This window comes from Panthera pardus, unplaced genomic scaffold (genome assembly GCF_024362965.1).
Source record: "Panthera pardus isolate Hobbes unplaced genomic scaffold, ASM2436296v1 HiC_scaffold_321, whole genome shotgun sequence".
NCBI classification, from domain to species: Eukaryota; Metazoa; Chordata; class Mammalia; order Carnivora; family Felidae; genus Panthera; species Panthera pardus.
In genome coordinates, this window is record NW_026526901.1 from 26,853 (window position 1) to 46,668 (window position 19,816).

General features: G+C 56.0%; 2 protein-coding genes across 2 annotated transcripts; one reads left to right on the plus strand and one right to left on the minus strand.

Annotated features, from left to right (window-relative positions):
* The first annotated feature begins 3,136 nt into the window (after window positions 1–3,136).
* LOC128774458 (EKC/KEOPS complex subunit LAGE3-like) lies at window positions 3,137–4,626 on the plus strand. Its single transcript, XM_053893532.1, has 3 exons — window positions 3,137–3,664; window positions 3,982–4,110; window positions 4,380–4,626. Exons 1-3 carry the CDS (start codon window positions 3,387–3,389, stop codon window positions 4,516–4,518), a joined length of 546 nt encoding a protein of 181 aa, XP_053749507.1. The 5' UTR covers window positions 3,137–3,386; the 3' UTR covers window positions 4,519–4,626.
* A 10,573-nt stretch (window positions 4,627–15,199) lies between these two features.
* LOC128774459 (EKC/KEOPS complex subunit LAGE3-like) lies at window positions 15,200–16,519 on the minus strand. The gene is made up of 3 exons (XM_053893534.1): window positions 16,162–16,519; window positions 15,716–15,844; window positions 15,200–15,446 (listed from the first exon to the last, which is right to left on the minus strand). Exons 1-3 carry the CDS (start codon window positions 16,437–16,439, stop codon window positions 15,308–15,310), a joined length of 546 nt encoding a protein of 181 aa, XP_053749509.1. The 5' UTR covers window positions 16,440–16,519; the 3' UTR covers window positions 15,200–15,307.
* Window positions 16,520–19,816: the final 3,297 nt, after the last annotated feature.

The window sequence follows — 19,816 nt, forward strand, 5'->3', positions numbered from 1 at the left end:
AACGAACGAACGAGGCTCCCTCGGGAAGCGGGTGACGTCACCTGCGCTCCCCGCGCACCTGCGCAAACCGGCCCGAGGCTAATGCCCAGAATCCCCTCCTGTAGGCCACTGGCACGTGACTGTTTCCGGCCCGGCCCGCCCCTCCCCCCAAGCGTGTGTCTGCGCAGGCGCCAGCCGGGCGCACGTGCGCGCAGCCAACTGACCGCCGCCCGCCCGGGTCCCGGGCGTCGAGGCGTGGGCCGCGCTCAGGCGCTTCTGGGCAGCACCGTGCCTGTCCCTGTCTGTGGGCTCCCCGTACGGCTCGGGTCTGCGTGTGCCGGGACCCGTCCCCGGGGGCGGGGGGGTGGGGGGGGGTGGCCGAAGCGGGATGCCGAGCAGGGGCCACTCCCAGGCCCTGCCTGTCCTCAGGGAACACGCCCCGCGCGGCCCCTAGGGGAGCTGGAATGGACGGGCCTCGCTCCCTCACCACTTCTCGGTCCCGGGCACCGTCAGTCCCCTAGTGCCTGCCAGCCTGGGGGAGGGTACACCGCCGAGGGTGCGACCGGCCTCCGGCCTGGGGCTCCCGGGCTCCCGCCTCCCACACCGCAATGGCTGCGGGCTTGGGCCGGGGGCCCCGGGGCCCAGGGGTCCCAGCTGGCCCCGAGGACAGCGGCACGGGGGAGCACCGCCCCGGCGACAGCTCCCCCGTCGCCTTGCCCTCTGCTGCGGCAGCCTTGACGGGCTGTCCCTCCCCCAGGAACAAAGTCTTGCGGCTCTCGGGGGGGGGGGGGGGTGGGGGGTGGGGGGTGGGGGGTTGGACGTGCCAGGGGCCCTCAACTGGGAGGTGACCCTGTGTCTGCCGGCCTGCTGGGTGCTGGCCTACTTCTGTGTCTGCAAGGGGGTCAAGTCAACAGGAAAGGTACAGCTGGAGGCGGGCGGGGTCGGGGTGGGTGATGATGGCAGGGGTGGGGGCAGCATGGCCGGTGGGGAGAAGGGGTGTCTCCGCGGGGGGGGGGGGGGGGGCGAGGTGACCGGGCCAGGGCCTGAGGCAGGGGCAGGTCCTTGAACCCAGCCCGGTGGATTTCCCACGCGTGCCCGGGTAGTCCTCCGCAATCTCCAAACTCCAGCCCAGCCGCCTTCCATCCTGAGGGGACAGGCCCAGGCGACAGCCAGCTGAACTTGCCTGTGTCGGGCATCCCCGCCCCGGTCTCCCTCTCTTCCTCACTCACTACTTCCTCACTCTCTGCTTTGCGGCCAGCCTGGGGGGACCCAGTCCGTGGCCGTCCCTTGCCTACCTGTCCTGCTCTGCTGAGGGTGGGAGGGAGGCAGAGGTCTTCGCGGTCACCTCGCTGTCGCCTCTGTCTCCGGCCGGCCCAGTCCACTCCGGCCTGCCCAGGACCCTGCCCCTGTGCAGAGAACCACCTGCAGTCAGAGGCACGGGAGGCATGGGACCTGCCTCCAGGCCGATGTCCTGCTCCCCACCCGGGGAAGGTCCTGCCTCCGCCCTCCCTCTACAGCTGACCTGTCATTGCAGGGGCGGCCGATGGCCAGCTGAGCACCCCGCTTCCTTCGGGAGGAGCCCAGGCTCTGAGGAGTAGAAGGGGGGGCTGCAGGCTGGCCTCCCGCTTGACCTCGGAGCGGACCGTACCACAGTGGGGGGAGTGTGGCCCGCCTGCCCCCCTGCTGAGGCTGGGGGCCCCTAAGTGGGGAGGCGGGGCCGCAGGGCCCCTTCTGAGCAGGTCCCCCCGCCCCCCGCCCGCCCCAGATCGTGTACTTCACGGCTACCTTCCCCTGCGTGGTCCTCGTCGTGCTGTTGGTGCGGGGAGTGCTGCTGCCCGGCGCCCTGGATGGCATCATCTACTCTCTCAAGCCTGACTTGTGGAAGCACTCGCTGGGTCGTGAGTGCCGGCACCACGTGGGGCGTAGAGATCACGCACACAAGGACGTCAAAGAATTGAAAACGCTGAAGGTCATGTAAAGTCATTCTGAACCTTTTGGGGGAGAAATACACAAAAAAGAAGTGGGGACCACCCTCAATCCCACCACACAGAGATACGAGGTATTTACACTTCAGGCTACCGTTGCCGGATTTCCGTGCACATATACAGTAGCTTCCTAAGTTGGGATTTTAGTGATTTCCCTTTTGCATCGTGGTTTTTCCTATGCGACCGCATCCCTGTTCTCCACGGCCACTAACTACTTTAGCTCCAGTCGCCATCCCTTCCCTCCTTGCCTCCTACTGGCAGGCTTGCCCCCCGGCGGGAGCCCCTTCGTGACCTTCCCAGACCGCCGATCTGATCCGCACCTGTGCTCAGTCGCCCCCTCCAAAGGCCGCTTTGGTGTGTCCACCTGTACCGGGGAAGGGGAAGGGGACGGGGTGCGGGGCCGTGTCCGTCTGGGCTGTGGCCCATCTCCCTCCACGAACTGCTGCGAGGTCGTGGAGCCCCACGTGCTGGGGACACTGAGCCCAAGGAAGAGACAGGGCCCTCTGGACAACAGGCCGTGGTGTCTGGCGGCCTCCCACGAGGTCTGGGGAGGGGCTAGGGGTGTGGGGAGGGGGTGGAGCTGAGGTAGGACTGGTTTGCGTGGGTGCAGTGGGGTCACACGTCACAGCGCGTGGTGACGATTGGTGAGGGAGCAGCTGCTGGAGAGGCAGCAGCTGCTGGAGAGGCGGCCGAAGGCGGGGTCTCTGGGAGCCCAGGGCAGACCTGGCTTCGGGGCAGGGGCGCGGGAGGCAGTCCCGGGCCCGGGCCCGGGAGGAGCACAGGGGGGTCTGTTTGCTCAGGTGCTCCTGGGAGCCCCCTTGCTTTGGATGCTTGGGGGCGGAGCCTTAGGAGGGAGCCCTCGTTGGCCAGGAGGACAAGGGTGGGGTGGGGGGGGTAGTCTCTAGGGGCTCCTGGCCGAGCTGGCTGGGCGGGAACCAGGCAGGCGCCCAAGGGAATGGCCGGGAGGTGGGGGTGGGGAAATGTTGGCCTTGGCGCTCCCGGGAGGCCGGGGTGACTTGCGTGGGCTTTATGAGGAAGCGCTCATAGTCTAGGTAAGCCAGGGGGTCTCCCAGGGCCCAAGGGCGGAAAGGCCGGCTGGGCGGGGACCGGCCGCAGGCTGGCGGCCTCACTAGGAACCCTAGGAGCCCGTTGGCGCAGGCGCCTGGGGGGTGGCGTCGAGCTGTGATAGGCGGGGCTTCCGCAGCCAGGGTCCCAGAGAGCCTGGGACAGCGTCGCTTTGGCGGGAACCGGCCACGCGCCCGGCAGCCTCCCGACGGCCCGTTTGCGCGTGCGCGGGGAGGGCGGGGTCGGCGCGCGGGGCGGAGCTTCGGGAAGGAGCCGCAGCGCCTCAGCCGCCCGCGGACTGGGCGCGCGGCTGGACCTGTGTTCAGGGGACTGGACCTGAGGCGGAGCCTGACGACCATGGAGGCGGCAGACGCAGCCGCAGGCGGCGAGGCGGGCGGCGCCGACAACGCCCGGGACGGCCAGGGGGGCCAGGAGGGCCAGGAGGGCCAGGAGGGCCAGGAGGGCCAGGGAGGCGGCCGAGGCCGCCGCGGGCACGGTCATGGCCTCGGAGGCGCGGACGCGGAGGCCGCGGTCGCCGGCGAGGCTCCGCGTGTCCCGCGACCACGGCACGCCCCGGGGCCAGGCGGAGATGCCCTCTCCATGGCCGGAAGGCCGGAAACCCGAACACACATATTGTATCCTAGCCGAGGGGACGGCGGGGCATGGGCAGGGGGCGGAAAGGGAGAGGAGCCGCGGTAACCTGCGGGGCGTGGGGCAAAGATCTGAGAGCAGGGTGGTCCAGGGGTGGCTGGAGAGAGGTGGGGGAGGAGGAAGGAAGGAAGGAGAGCAGGGGGGAAACGGGTTCCCGGGGGCGGTGGGCGGACACGGGCCTGGTAACGGGGTGGCCGCGAGCCATTAGGGCCGGGAGTGGGTGGCCTCGTCAGGGTGGCCTGAGAAGGGGGCTCAGGCCCTAAGCGAGTAGGGGTGGTACCTTAACCGAATCTGCACCCAGCGCCCTCGGCGTGCCTTTCCCGTCCCAGTTGGAGGCGGAGATCGCCTGTGCGTCTTTCGCCCCATATCGGGAACCGTATGGATGCCTTGTGGAGCAGCAGCTCACGGTGTTCGGCAGCGTCCTGGCCATGTTAGTTCTGGAAGGGCCGGGGTCGGGGTGGCTGCAGGTGGCGGGTCCAGTCTCCACGGGGGGTCGGGGGGGGGCGCTCTCTGCTGGATCGTCGAGGGCTAGGTGCGGGCCAGGGCCCGCAGGCTCTAACACCTGCACCTGCGGGTAGGGGGGTCGCTCCTGGGGGCGGGGAAGGGTGCAAGGGATGGGTACCTGGGCGGGGAGGGGAGCTGAGCGAGGAAGGGGAGCATCCACCACCTCCAACTTGATTGCCTTTTCTCCTCTCTCAGCCGCTGGAGAGCTGAAAACCCTTTCCTCCTCCGAATTTCCATCATCAACTTTCTTGACCAGCTTTCCCTGGTGATTCGGACCATGCAGCGCTTCCGGTTCCCGGTTCCCGCTAAGCCTGCGCTGGCGAAAGGGGGCTAAGGTCTAGCCTCGTGTCCCCCGTCTGGCGTCTGGGCGGTCCGTCCTTCCTAGGCTAGTGATTCCTGCACTAGCTGCCACCTGAGGTTGGGGGCCTGCCTGGTCTTCTGAGGGCCATGAGGGCCCTTGGGCCCTCATGGTCCCCTTGTTTTGTTTGCCATTTGAATGTTTGCTACTGCAGAGAATAAAACTGAGCTTTGCTATTCCGTGTTCCTTCTCAGTTGTGGCACCCCCGGATAGTCTTCCCTTTGTCCTCAGGTGGGGGGCGGGGCGGGGCGGGGCGGCTTCTGGGATGTCGACGTGCAAGTCGCCGAAGGTGATAGAAGGCAGTCTGGGGACTGGCAGAACCCACGTGCGTCCTGTCCTTCGGTATCAAGGACTCTCAACATGTGGGAATATGCCCATCGTTTGCACGTTTCGCATTACTCCTGACGTCTTTCATCTAATGTGAACTTTTTATCCAAACTCTTCAAGTATCACAGAAACCTCTTGAAACTCTTGTTGACACCCAAGGAACACCATTTTTCTTTATTTTTAATTTATTTAAAGATTTTAGTTTTATGTAATCTTTACATCCATTGTGGGGCTCGAACTCACACCCTCCAGATCGAGAGTCGCTCACTCCGCCGACTGAGTCTGCCGGGCACTCCCAGGGAACACAGTTTAGAAGACTGATACGATTTTTGTTTAAAAGCATTCGAGTTAAAAATCTCACATCCTAGCGATGACCACAGTTAGTCGATTAGCATCTTGGCGAATATTATTCTAGGCGTCGTTCTATGAATACATGCATATGAGTATATATGTCTAAGTTTATGCAAAGACACACACACACACACACACACATGCAGGTACCCAATTTTACTTTAATGGTCATCACCCTGAACCCTTCCTATATGAAGCAAAAGCAACTGGGATCTAATGAGTGTCAACTCCCCTGCTCCCGCTGTCTTCCCCCCACCCCTGCCCTTACTTTGAGTTCTGTCTTCTCTGTATGGTTCTTCTTTGCTTCTGGGGAAGCAAGAAGTAAGTTACACAGAGAGCTTCACCAGCCCCAGCAACCCTTGGTGACTGTACATCCCTCGATCTCTTTTGCCCTCACTACCCCACGTTGGAAATCCCTCGAAAAGCACCATACACTTTTATTTCGGCCAATGACGAAGGTTGCATGCTTTCCCAGATTGCCTCTGCTCTAATACTGACAGACGTGTTTCCAACGCATGCTCACAGAAACCAGGAGCCATGGCGAGAGGCAGCCTAAGTGTCGTCTCAGGATTCCTCCTCCTGGGGCTGTCACAGGTGCCTGGGCATCAGCCCCTCCTCAGTCTGTTCCTATCCGTGTACCTGGTCGCCGTGGTGGGGAACCTGCCCGTCAGCGTGGCCACCAGTGATGCCACACCCCGCCACCACACCCACCTCACATTCTTCATAGCCACGCAGCTCTGCATCAACCTCTGCTTCGCCTCTACCGCTGTATCCAGAATGCTGGTCCAAGCGCTGGTCAAAGTCTGTGCATCGGACACACAGCAACCTTAAATTATTTCATGAATAGAAAACATTACAAATAGGGGAGCCCGGGTGGTTCAGTCGGTTAAGAATCCGATTCTTGATTTCGGCTCAGGTCACGACCTCACGGGGTTGGTGAGTTTGAGCCCCGCTTCGGGCTCTGCACTGACAGTACAGGGCCTGCTTGGGATTCTCTCTCTCCTCCTCTCCCTGCCCCTCCTGCACTCTCGACCTCTCAGAATAAAGAAATAAACTTCAAAGAAGAAAATACTGCAAATCGATGAACCAAGTATTTAACTCAAGAAAGTAGGGAAACCACAGCAGCAACACAGAAACAAAACAAAGAAGGGGGAGAAAACAAGTAACAAGAAAGCACTAAGCATTCCAACCCCATTTAGAATAGGTCAATGGAACCAAGATCTGAGTCTTTAAACAGACCAACAGTACAGGTACAGAAAAAAGGAAAAGGAAAACCAAATAGACGACATAACAAATGATAAGAATATGTAACAACAGATTTAAATATATGGAGGAGAATGTTAAAATTCAAAGATACTCTGTATGGTTTTATGACAGTTACACAATTTAGAGATGATGGGCAATTTTGTAGGAAAGAATGAAAAATAATCATGTTAACTCAAGAGGAGATAGAAAACCACACCGATCACTCAGTAAACAAAGCAATCGAATCAAAGATCTGCTTCGCCAGAAGGCAGTCCCGACACAGTCTATCAGGTTAACATCACCACTGACGTACCGACGCCTTGAGCGCAAGTTGGTACACAAGGAGAAAAGTTTTTTCGAGTGATAAGGACACCCATTTTAAAGCAGTCTGGGCAATCTTGTACGTACTGCCGAGCACTAGGGGCATTCTGCTAACATCAGGAGTAAGAAAGGGATCCCCGCTACCACAAGTGTCATTTAACAGTTTGTCAAAATCCTAGCCAATACCAAAGCAGCAGATAGATGTAGCAAGTATCAGTATCAGAAAGGAAAGGACGGGACAAGGAGCACCTGGGTGGCTCAGTCAATAAAGCAACCAAGTCTTTATTTCAGCTCAGGTCATGATCTCACGGTTCACGAGAGCAAGCCCTGCATCCGTCTCTTTGCTGACAGCGTGGAGCCTGCTTGAGATTCTGTCTGTCTCTCCGTCTGTCTCTCTCTCTGCCCCAACCCTGTTCACACTCTCTGTCTCTCTCAAAATGAATAAATACAACTTTAAAAAAACTTTTTTAAGCAACAACCAACTGAGCCAACCAGGCGCCCCGAAATTATTTTTGATACAAAAAGAAAATACCTTAGTTTGAGGTAGCAGCATCTAAGGGTGGTTGTTGTTGTTGTTGTTGTTCTCCCTGAGAATGAGGAGCTGGTGGCTCAGTCGGTAAGAGTCCGATTTCGCCTTGGGTCATGATCTCATGGCTTGTGGGTGCGAACCCCACGTCGGGCTCTGTGCTGACAACTCAGAACCTGGAGCCTGCTTCGGATTCTGTGTCTCCCTCTCTCTCTGCCCCTTCTCTGCTCGCACTCTGCCTCTCTCTCTTTCTCTCAAAAATAAATAAACATGAATCAAAGATTTAAAAATGATAAAAAAGAATGTTTACTTTAAGGAAGGGTCGAAAAGTATATTATTTGTAACTATGATTGTTTTTCCTAGAAAATTCATAAGAATCAACTGAATATGAAAGCTAAAAGGAATATTCAATAAATTAATCAAAATCAGAAATGGAAAAATCACTAATATACCTCCATTCCAGGAAGAAAAGGTCCAACTGGAAGTGTCAATAGAAAACTATCCCACACTCAACGAGCACAAGAACGTAAAATTGCCTGAGGAAGAAAGGAGAGGAGCCTGTGGAGAAACAAACTGCAGAGCTCTGCTGAGGGACACAAATGAAAACATGGACAAAGGAAGAGACGTAACTTTTTTGGAGGACAAGATTCAGCATTACGAAGAAGTCAGTTCTCTTCAAATTAACCTATATATTCAAGGCAATTAGAGACCTAATAAAACATTAAACTTTTTTAACGCGTATTTATCTTTGAGAGAAAGAGAGAGGCAGAGCGTGAGTGTGGCAGGAGCAGAGAGAGAGGGAGACACAGAATCCGAAGCAGGCTCCAGGCTCTGAGCTGTCAGCACAGAGCCTGTCGCGAGGCTTGAACCCATGAACGGTGACATCATGACCTGAGCCGAAACCAGACCCTTGACCGACTGAGCCACCCAGGCGCCCCTAACACATGTTTTAATTGAGGAAAAAAGCTTCTACTGCTCATCTGGAAGAAGATTAAAGTGAGAAGAGCCACGAAATCTGTGAAAATGAACTGTGATCAGTGAGGATTACCCTACCAGTCATTAAAAGTAAAATAAGTTAAACAGAGGGGTATTGACAGATGAATCCACATCCAGCTTACAACTCATGAAACACAATAGAAAGTTCACAAACATACCTCGTTGTAGGTAAGAACACATCAGCAGGCAAGTATTATCTAATAAATGGTACTGAGAAAACTACAGAATTGTTCCAAGAAAAGAGGCAAAAATAATGTCAGCTCTTCACAGCAAAATGATTCTTAGGTGGATAAAAGAGTTAGGTATAAAACACGAAACTATTTTTACTTTTAATGTATTACCTTTTTTGGAGAGAGAGAGAGAGCGTGTGTGTGAGGGAGAGAGAGCGAGAGAGAGAGAGAGAGAGAGAGAGAGAGAAAGAGAGAGTATGGGTGAGGGGCAGAGGTACAGAGAGAGAATCCCAAGCAGGCTCCATGCGCACCGCAGAGCCCACCCAACACGGGGCTCGATCCCATAAGCCGGGGATCGTGACCTGAGCCGAAAGCGAGAGTCAGATGCCCAAGTGACTGAGCCGCCCAGGTGCGCTGAAACTATTTTACAAATATTACACTGATAATATACTCTCAAGATGAAGTGAAACTTCTTAATCAAAAAGGCATTGGAAGAGATCCCAAATGAAAAAGGATAGATGTATCGACATTAGAAAACCAGGACAACCTTTTGGGATGAGCACTGGGTGTTTTATGGGAACCAATTTGACAATAAATTTCATATATTGCAAAAAAATAAAAAAATAAAAAAATAAATGGTTAAGTGGTTAAAAAAAAAAAAGAAACCCAGGACAGTTGAAGAAAACATCTGCCATCTGTATAACAAAATATCAATATCCCCTTAATGTTTGTAAATGTTTATTTATTTTGAGAGAGAGAGAGAGACAGAGACAGAGAGAGCGGGGGAAGGGCAGGGACAGAGGGAGAGAGAGAATCCCGAGCAGGCTCCATGCTGTGAGTGTGGAGCCCCAAGCAGGGCTCCATCTCGCGAACTGTGACATCATGACCTGAGCCGACATCAAGAGTCGGACGTTTGACTGACTGAACCGCCCAGGTGCCCCAATATCCCCTTAATTTTTAAAAGCTTCTTGTATAAGTTTTAAGCATCCAACCTATGAAAATAGAAAACCATAATGAACCAAGACATGAGAAGACAAGTCACAGAAGGAGAAACACAATGACTAATAAAAATATGAAATAAATCAGTCTCGTTAATCAACACACATGAACTGAGACAATCAAACGACCACTTTCATTGATCAAAACAGCAATGTGATACAGTGAGTCTTCCTATACTGTGGGATGAAATGCAACCGATAAACCTTTCTGCCTGCAATTGCCAAAAACGTGGAGACTTAACAATCCTGGGTGCCCTGCAATAAACTCTCTGGGAGAAATTCCTACAAGTGTCCTTTGGGCTCTAATAACATGAGCATTTACATTTTGATAGAGGATGTCGACATCATATAGGTATACAAATCTGCTTGCCCAGCAGCGTTGTAGGAGTGCTCGCCCTGCCCCACATCCGCACTGTGCGACGTGGTGGTCATGAACCACCCACGCTGCTAAGCACACGAACTCTGCTGAGACGTTAAGTGTAAAACGCACACGGAATTCTGAAAACAGTATGATTAGAACACACAATAGCTCAGTGCTTTGTTACTGACTACATGTTAAAATGATAGTATTTTGGATATGTTTGGGTTAAATAAAACATTTTGAAATTATTTTGTGCCAGCCTTCTTTTCGTCTCCCTTAATAGGTTTCCAAAGTTTTCCTCCGGCACGTTTTCTTAAGTTTATGCCTGAGTATGTCATAGCATTTACTCTTATTGTGAATGATGTTTCGTTGACCCTTACTAGTTATTGCCTTATTTACGAAGGCTCTTGTTTTTGCATATCCATTATATAGGGGGCCACTTTACTGAATTCTCTTATTTCTAATAGTTTCTCAGGTGGATCACCTCGTGTTTTTCAGGCAAGCAGTTACAGCATCTTCAAATGATGAGAAATTTACCTCCGTCTTTTAGACCTTTATACTTACATCTTTTTTTACCTGTCTGACGTCACTGTCTACTCACACAATAGTGTAAAATGATAGTGGTGAGAAAGGGTATCTTTGCTTTGAGCCAGACTGGAGTGGGGATGCTTCTAGTGTTCTTTTGGATTTTGAGTTGTTGCTAGAGATATGTCATGTAAGGGAACAATTCCCTTCATCTGACTAGACCAAAGTGTTTAATAAAGCAAAAAGAACATTTGATTTTGTTAGACACGTCTATACCTGTGGAAAACCGGTGATATGATTTTTCACTTTGGAGCGATTAATATGGTGTACTATTTGCACTGATTTTCTAATAGGGAACCGTCCTTACATTCCTCCAAGAAATCCCCCTTAGTCAAATTTTAATTTATTTTTATTGAAGTGTAGTTGACATATAACCTCATACTAGTTTCAGACGTACAAATACTAATTCAACGTTTATATACGTTAGGAAGTGATGGCGATGGTAAGTCTAGCTACCGCCTGTCACCATACAAAGTTGTTACAGTACTATTAACTACATTCCCTAGGCTGCACATTGCGTCCCTGTGTCTTATTTATTTTATGACTGGAAGTTTTGTACCCCTTAATCCCCCTCCCCTACTTTGCCCATGCCCCCCCCCCCGACCCTCCCTTCTGTCAACCACCAGATTACTCTCTGTATCTAAGACTCCATTCCTGTTTGGTTTGGTTTGGTTTTTTAGATTCCACATAAAAGTGAAATCATATGGTATTCGTCTTTGTGCGACTTATTTCACTTAGCAGAGTATCCTCTAGATCCATCCATGTTGCCACAAATGCAAACAGAGCTCGTTTTTATCGCTGAGTAATATTTGTGTGTGTGTGTGTGTGTGTGTGTGTGTGTGCATGCGTGCATGCGAGTGTGTGTGCATGTGACAGTATGTGTGTGTGTGTGCGTGTGTGGCATCTGCTCTGTCATTTCATCGACTGGCGGACACTTAGCTCGTTTCCCTGTCTTGGCTATTATCGTAGATAACGCTTCGGTGAACACAGGGGCACATACAACTTTTTGAATTACTGTTTTCATTTTCTTCAGGCAAATACCCAGAAGTGGAATTGCCTGATTGTAAGCTAGTTCTATTTTTTGTTATTTGAGAGAGAGTGAGAGAGAGACAGAGAGAGCAAGGGGCAGAGGGAGAGAAAGAATCTTCAGCAGGCTCTCCGCACAGTGCAGAGCCCGACTCGGGGCTCCCTCCCACGACCCGTGAGGTCACGACCAGAGCCAAAATCAAGAGTCAGAGGCTTAACTGACCGAGTCACCCAGGAGCCCCAAGGGAGTTCTGTTTTTAATTTCTGGAGGAACCTCCACACCATTTCCCATCGAAGCTGCACCATTTTGCATTTCCACCTCATATTTTAATTTTAAAATGAGCCACTGCATTCTGTTTGGCATTATTTCATTTACCAGGTGGTTTGTTGTTGTTGTTGTTGTTGTTGTTAATTTAACTAATGTGTTCTTGGAGAGGGAGAAAGCGGGAGCAGGGGAAGGGCAGAGAGAGGGAGACAGAGGAATCCCAAACAGGCTCCACACTACCAGCGCAGAGCCCAACGTGGGGCTTGAACTCACAAACAACGAGATCAGGACCTGAGCCGAAGTCGAACGCTTAACCGACTGAGCCGCCCTGGTGCCCCTAGCAGATTTGTATTCATGTTCCCCAGTAAGAATCATCCATAGTTTCCTATTTGGTACTATCTCTATTGGTATCAATCCTCTATAACCAAAATGTGGAAGTTTTACTTTTTTATGCCTTCGAATACTAGAAATAGCACTGGCATCGTCTGCACCTTAAAGGTTTGCTTGCTTTCCCCTCTAATGTCAGTTGACCTAGTGTGTGTGTGTGTTTAAGTTTATTTATTTTCATAGAGAGAGCGCAAGCGTGAGGGGTGGAGCGGCAGAGAGAGGGAGAGACAGAATCCCAAGCAGTCTCCGCCTTGTCAGCACGGAACCTGCCATGGGGCTTGAACCCACGAACCATAAGATCATGATCTGAGCCGAAGTCAAGAATTGGACACCTAACTGACTGAGTCACCCAGTTGCCCCTTGAATAAGAATTTTAAATAGCTGATTTGGTACATGGTATAATCCTGTTTATGCAAATAAAATACGTAGAAGCAACTTAACATATCCTAAGGAAAATTCTGGAAGAATATACTCACACTGTTCATGGTGGCTAGTGCAGGAACTGAGACCATTAGAAATCTTTGCCTCCTAACTTAGGCGTTTGTGTAAGGGCTGTATGTCTTTTAGAGTAAGCATACGCTATCCTTGTAGGAAAGATGAAAAGTTTAGACAAATCCAAAATTGTAAATACGTTATGATTCCAGTACTGTTTCCCTGCTTTAAATATGCATGTACATACAATTGTCACTTAAGAAGAAACCTGAGGGAAACCATTGAAATGTTCACAGTGGCTCTCTCCGGTGGTGACATTAGGGAGGGTATTTTTTGGTCATTTTCTAACTTTCTGTAATTCTTCGACTTGTCCACTGACCACGTTTTGCTTCCATAGACTCTAAACAAAATCCAAAAAACCCCACAACATTTTATAACCAAAAATGCAACAAAATATTCCATCTTTGATGTAATGGGGGAAGAATCTGGCACAGAAAACAGGATTCACAAAATGGACCATCTACACTAATTTTCTCAAAGTAAGCGCTACACTCAACATGGGGCTTCAACGCTTGAGATCACGAATCACATGCTGTACTGACTAAGCTAGCCAGGTGCTCTCCCTCACCCTGGTCTACACTAAATTCCAAACTCCTCAGTAAGTGGATTCACCACAAAGCATCAGGCATGTGTCGGCTTCACTGTGAAGGAGTGCAGCTTGCATTTAATTTGACATATCCCCAATCCTCCGCTGTCTGCACCCTGAGCCACGCAGAGACCCACTGCAAGAGGCGGGCTTCACGGGGTGCCTGGGGGGCTCAGTCAGTTGAGCATCCGACCTCAGTTCAGGTCGCGATCACGTAGTTCATGCATTCGAGCCCCGCGCACGGCTCTGTGCTGACACCTCTGAACCTAGAGCCTGCTTCGGATTCTGCGTCTCCCTCTCTCTGCCCTTCCTCTGCTCACACTCTGTCTCTGTGTCTGTCTCTGTCTCTCTCTCAAAACTAAAGAAACATTAAAAATTTATAATTGTTTTTAGCTTATACATAGAAAAGGACCATAAGCCAAGTTAAAATGAAGCCATGGGGAGGAAAAGTATTTCCAATCATGATAAAGATTTGATACCCTGAACACTTAAAGGACACTTACCAGTCAGTGTGAAAAGAGTGACTGTCCTGAATAGAAAACAGGCAAGGATACGCATGGACAGTTCTCAGGAGAGATGCCACTGGCCAAATGTCTAATCGCATCACATTCAAAAGGAAACTGGAAGACACCAATATGGTTTTGGTCGCTATGCATTTGGTTTTACGAAGGTGTAAAAGACTGAACATATCCTGTCTGGGGTGGGACGCAGGGAAATGGACTCTTTTATCTACAACCGACGCGAGCTTCTGGGGGTGCACTTTGGCAACATGCACCAAACACTTTAAAGAGGGCTTACCCTCTGACCTGACAAGTCCCCTTCTCAAAATCTATGGAACAGAAGCAAATGTACCGGGACATTCGTTTCAGCACCGCTTACAGGACTGAAAGAGGAGAAACAATGACAAGGTCTACCCGCATGGATGGGTTGGAGTAGCTGAAGAATACACGTTTGTGGATCGTGGTGCAGCTCCACTGCCCACACCCTGCCCCCGCGTGTTCGCGTAGAGAAGCTTTACAAGCACAAACAGGTGTTGGGGGGGGGGCTACGAGAATAAAGCCCCTCTGAAGAAGGAGAAGAGGCAGCAGGGGCAGCAGTGGACGCAGAAGCGGCAGCGAGCGGGCCTGTTCCCTCTGTGGAGGGAGAGGAGGGGGAGATCCCTGGGGGATGAATGTCAGCTGAACCGATGGGACCCTTGAAGCCCGGGGTCTGGCGTGCACTGTATGTCCCCTGTACGACAGGCTCAAACAGATACAAGAGCTCTAAACTAAGATGACAGGTTTGCCAGGACCAGCCCTACCGCCGCCAAATAAAGCTCATAAGGTAAATCAATTCAAAACCCTGTGGAAAACATGGATTCTAACCCCCCAAATTACAGACTGTAAGTTACTGTTACACATTTAATATAATTTTTTTCACATTTATTTATTACTGAGAGACAGAGACAGAGCATGAGCATGAGCATGAGCATGGGAGGAGCGTAGAGAGGGGGAGACGCAGAATCCGAAGCAGGCTCCGGGCTCCCAGTTGTCAGCACAGAGCCAGACGGGGGCTTAACCTCACAAACCCTTGAGACCATGACCTGAGCCCGTCAGACGCTCAACCGACTGAGCCTGCCAGGCGGCCTTAATGCATCTTTCCTGCACTCATTCAATGTTTCTGAAGAGTTTGGATAAAAAGTTCACATTAGATGAACGACGTCAGGAGTAATGCGAAACGTGCAAACGATGGGCATATTCCCACATGTTGAGAGTCCTTGATACCGAAGGACAGGACGCACGTGGGTTCTGCCAGTCCCCAGACTGCCTTCTATCACCTTCGGCGACTTGCACGTCGACATCCCAGAAGCCGCCCCGCCCCGCCCCGCCCCCCACCTGAGGACAAAGGGAAGACTATCCGGGGGTGCCACAACTGAGAAGGAACACGGAATAGCAAAGCTCAGTTTTATTCTCTGCAGTAGCAAACATTCAAATGGCAAACAAAACAAGGGGACCATGAGGGCCCAAGGGCCCTCATGGCCCTCAGAAGACCAGGCAGGCCCCCAACCTCAGGTGGCAGCTAGTGCAGGAATCACTAGCCTAGGAAGGACGGACCGCCCAGACGCCAGACGGGGGACACGAGGCTAGACCTTAGCCCCCTTTCGCCAGCGCAGGCTTAGCGGGAACCGGGAACCGGAAGCGCTGCATGGTCCGAATCACCAGGGAAAGCTGGTCAAGAAAGTTGATGATGGAAATTCGGAGGAGGAAAGGGTTTTCAGCTCTCCAGCGGCTGAGAGAGGAGAAAAGGCAATCAAGTTGGAGGTGGTGGATGCTCCCCTTCCTCGCTCAGCTCCCCTCCCCGCCCAGGTACCCATCCCTTGCACCCTTCCCCGCCCCCAGGAGCGACCCCCCTACCCGCAGGTGCAGGTGTTAGAGCCTGCGGGCCCTGGCCCGCACCTAGCCCTCGACGATCCAGCAGAGAGCGCCCCCCCCCGACCCCCCGTGGAGACTGGACCCGCCACCTGCAGCCACCCCGACCCCGGCCCTTCCAGAACTAACATGGCCAGGACGCTGCCGAACACCGTGAGCTGCTGCTCCACAAGGCATCCATACGGTTCCCGATATGGGGCGAAAGACGCACAGGCGATCTCCGCCTCCAACTGGGACGGGAAAGGCACGCCGAGGGCGCTGGGTGCAGATTCGGTTAAGGTACCACCCCTACTCGCTTAGGGCCTGAGCCCCCTTCTCAGGCCACCCTGACGAGGCCACCCACTCCCGGCCCTAATGGCTCGCGGCCACCCCGTTACCAGGCCCGTGTCCGCCCACCGCCCCCGGGAACCCGTTTCCCCCCTGCTCTCCTTCCTTCCTTCCTCCTCCCCCACCTCTCTCCAGCCACCCCTGGACCACCCTGCTCTCAGATCTTTGCCCCACGCCCCGCAGGTTACCGCGGCTCCTCTCCCTTTCCGCCCCCTGCCCATGCCCCGCCGTCCCCTCGGCTAGGATACAATATGTGTGTTCGGGTTTCCGGCCTTCCGGCCATGGAGAGGGCATCTCCGCCTGGCCCCGGGGCGTGCCGTGGTCGCGGGACACGCGGAGCCTCGCCGGCGACCGCGGCCTCCGCGTCCGCGCCTCCGAGGCCATGACCGTGCCCGCGGCGGCCTCGGCCGCCTCCCTGGCCCTCCTGGCCCTCCTGGCCCTCCTGGCCCTCCTGGCCCCCCTGGCCGTCCCGGGCGTTGTCGGCGCCGCCCGCCTCGCCGCCTGCGGCTGCGTCTGCCGCCTCCATGGTCGTCAGGCTCCGCCTCAGGTCCAGTCCCCTGAACACAGGTCCAGCCGCGCGCCCAGTCCGCGGGCGGCTGAGGCGCTGCGGCTCCTTCCCGAAGCTCCGCCCCGCGCGCCGACCCCGCCCTCCCCGCGCACGCGCAAACGGGCCGTCGGGAGGCTGCCGGGCGCGTGGCCGGTTCCCGCCAAAGCGACGCTGTCCCAGGCTCTCTGGGACCCTGGCTGCGGAAGCCCCGCCTATCACAGCTCGACGCCACCCCCAGGCGCCTGCGCCAACGGGCTCCTAGGGTTCCTAGTGAGGCCGCCAGCCTGCGGCCGGTCCCCGCCCAGCCGGCCTTTCCGCCCTTGGGCCCTGGGAGACCCCCTGGCTTACCTAGACTATGAGCGCTTCCTCATAAAGCCCACGCAAGTCACCCCGGCCTCCCGGGAGCGCCAAGGCCAACATTTCCCCACCCCCACCTCCCGGCCATTCCCTTGGGCGCCTGCCTGGTTCCCGCCCAGCCAGCTCGGCCAGGAGCCCCTAGAGACTACCCCCCCCACCCCACCCTTGTCCTCCTGGCCAACGAGGGCTCCCTCCTAAGGCTCCGCCCCCAAGCATCCAAAGCAAGGGGGCTCCCAGGAGCACCTGAGCAAACAGACCCCCCTGTGCTCCTCCCGGGCCCGGGCCCGGGACTGCCTCCCGCGCCCCTGCCCCGAAGCCAGGTCTGCCCTGGGCTCCCAGAGACCCCGCCTTCGGCCGCCTCTCCAGCAGCTGCTGCCTCTCCAGCAGCTGCTCCCTCACCAATCGTCACCACGCGCTGTGACGTGTGACCCCACTGCACCCACGCAAACCAGTCCTACCTCAGCTCCACCCCCTCCCCACACCCCTAGCCCCTCCCCAGACCTCGTGGGAGGCCGCCAGACACCACGGCCTGTTGTCCAGAGGGCCCTGTCTCTTCCTTGGGCTCAGTGTCCCCAGCACGTGGGGCTCCACGACCTCGCAGCAGTTCGTGGAGGGAGATGGGCCACAGCCCAGACGGACACGGCCCCGCACCCCGTCCCCTTCCCCTTCCCCGGTACAGGTGGACACACCAAAGCGGCCTTTGGAGGGGGCGACTGAGCACAGGTGCGGATCAGATCGGCGGTCTGGGAAGGTCACGAAGGGGCTCCCGCCGGGGGGCAAGCCTGCCAGTAGGAGGCAAGGAGGGAAGGGATGGCGACTGGAGCTAAAGTAGTTAGTGGCCGTGGAGAACAGGGATGCGGTCGCATAGGAAAAACCACGATGCAAAAGGGAAATCACTAAAATCCCAACTTAGGAAGCTACTGTATATGTGCACGGAAATCCGGCAACGGTAGCCTGAAGTGTAAATACCTCGTATCTCTGTGTGGTGGGATTGAGGGTGGTCCCCACTTCTTTTTTGTGTATTTCTCCCCCAAAAGGTTCAGAATGACTTTACATGACCTTCAGCGTTTTCAATTCTTTGACGTCCTTGTGTGCGTGATCTCTACGCCCCACGTGGTGCCGGCACTCACGACCCAGCGAGTGCTTCCACAAGTCAGGCTTGAGAGAGTAGATGATGCCATCCAGGGCGCCGGGCAGCAGCACTCCCCGCGCCAACAGCACGACGAGGACCACGCAGGGGAAGGTAGCCGTGAAGTACACGATCTGGGGCGGGCGGGGGGCGGGGGGACCTGCTCAGAAGGGGCCCTGCGGCCCCGCCTCCCCACTTAGGGGCCCCCAGCCTCAGCAGGGGGGCAGGCGGGCCACACTCCCCCCACTGTGGTACGGTCCGCTCCGAGGTCAAGCGGGAGGCCAGCCTGCAGCCCCCCCTTCTACTCCTCAGAGCCTGGGCTCCTCCCGAAGGAAGCGGGGTGCTCAGCTGGCCATCGGCCGCCCCTGCAATGACAGGTCAGCTGTAGAGGGAGGGCGGAGGCAGGACCTTCCCCGGGTGGGGAGCAGGACATCGGCCTGGAGGCAGGTCCCATGCCTCCTGTGGTTCTCTGCACAGAGGCAGGGTCCTGGGCAGGCCGGAGTGGACTGGGCCGGCCGGAGACAGAGGCGACAGCGAGGTGACCGCGAAGACCTCTGCCTCCCTCCCACCCTCAGCAGAGCAGGACAGGTAGGCAAGGGACGGCCACGGACTGGGTCCCCCCAGGCTGGCCGCAAAGCAGAGAGTGAGGAAGTAGTGAGTGAGGAAGAGAGGGAGACCGGGGCGGGGATGCCCGACACAGGCAAGTTCAGCTGGCTGTCGCCTGGGCCTGTCCCCTCAGGACGGAAGGCGGCTGGGCTGGAGTTTGGAGGGTGGGGAGGACTGACTACGCAGGCATGTGTGGGAAATCCAGTGGCCCGGATTCAAGTTCCTGCCCCCTCCTCAGGCCCTGGCCTGGTCACCTCGGGTGGCGGGGTGCCCCCCCCCCCCAGCGGAGACACCCCTTCTCCCCACCGGCCATGCTGCCCCCACCCCTGCCATCATCACCCACCCCGACCCGCCCGCCTCCAGCTGTACCTTTCCTGTTGACTTGACCTCCTTGCAGACACAGAAGTAGGCCAGCACCCAGCAGGCCGGCAGACACAGGGTCACCTCCCAGTTGAGGGCCCCTGGCACGTCCAACCCCCCACCCCCCACCCCCCCCCCCCCCCCCGAGAGCCGCAAGACTTTGTTCCTGGGGGAGGGACAGCCCGTCAAGGCTGCCGCAGCAGAGGGCAAAGCGACGGGGGAGCTGTCGCCGGGGCGGTGCTCCCCCGTGCGCTGTCCTCGGGGCCAGCTGGGACCCCTGGGCCCCGGGGCCCCCGGCCCAAGCCCGCAGCCATTGCGGTGTGGGAGGCGGGAGCCCGGGAGCCCCAGGCCGGAGGCCGGTCGCACCCTCGGCGGTGTACCCTCCCCCAGGCTGGCAGGCACTAGGGGACTGACGGTGCCCGGGACCGAGAAGTGGTGAGGGAGCGAGGCCCGTCCATTCCAGCTCCCCTAGGGGCCGCGCGGGGCGTGTTCCCTGAGGACAGGCAGGGCCTGGGAGTGGCCCCTGCTCGGCATCCCGCTTCGGCCACCTCCCCCCACCCCCCCGCCCCCGGGGACGGGTCCCGGCACACGCAGACCCGAGCCGTACGGGGAGCCCACAGACAGGGACAGGCACGGTGCTGCCCAGAAGCGCCTGAGCGCGGCCCACGCCTCGACGCCCGGGACCCGGGCGGGCGGCGGTCAGTTGGCTGCGCGCACGTGCGCCCGGCTGGCGCCTGCGCAGACACACGCTTGGGGGGAGGGGCGGGCCGGGCCGGAAACAGTCACGTGCCAGTGGCCTACAGGAGGGGATTCTGGGCATTAGCCTCGGGCCGGTTTGCGCAGGTGCGCGGGGAGCGCAGGTGACGTCACCCGCTTCCCGAGGGAGCCTCGTTCGTTCGTTCGT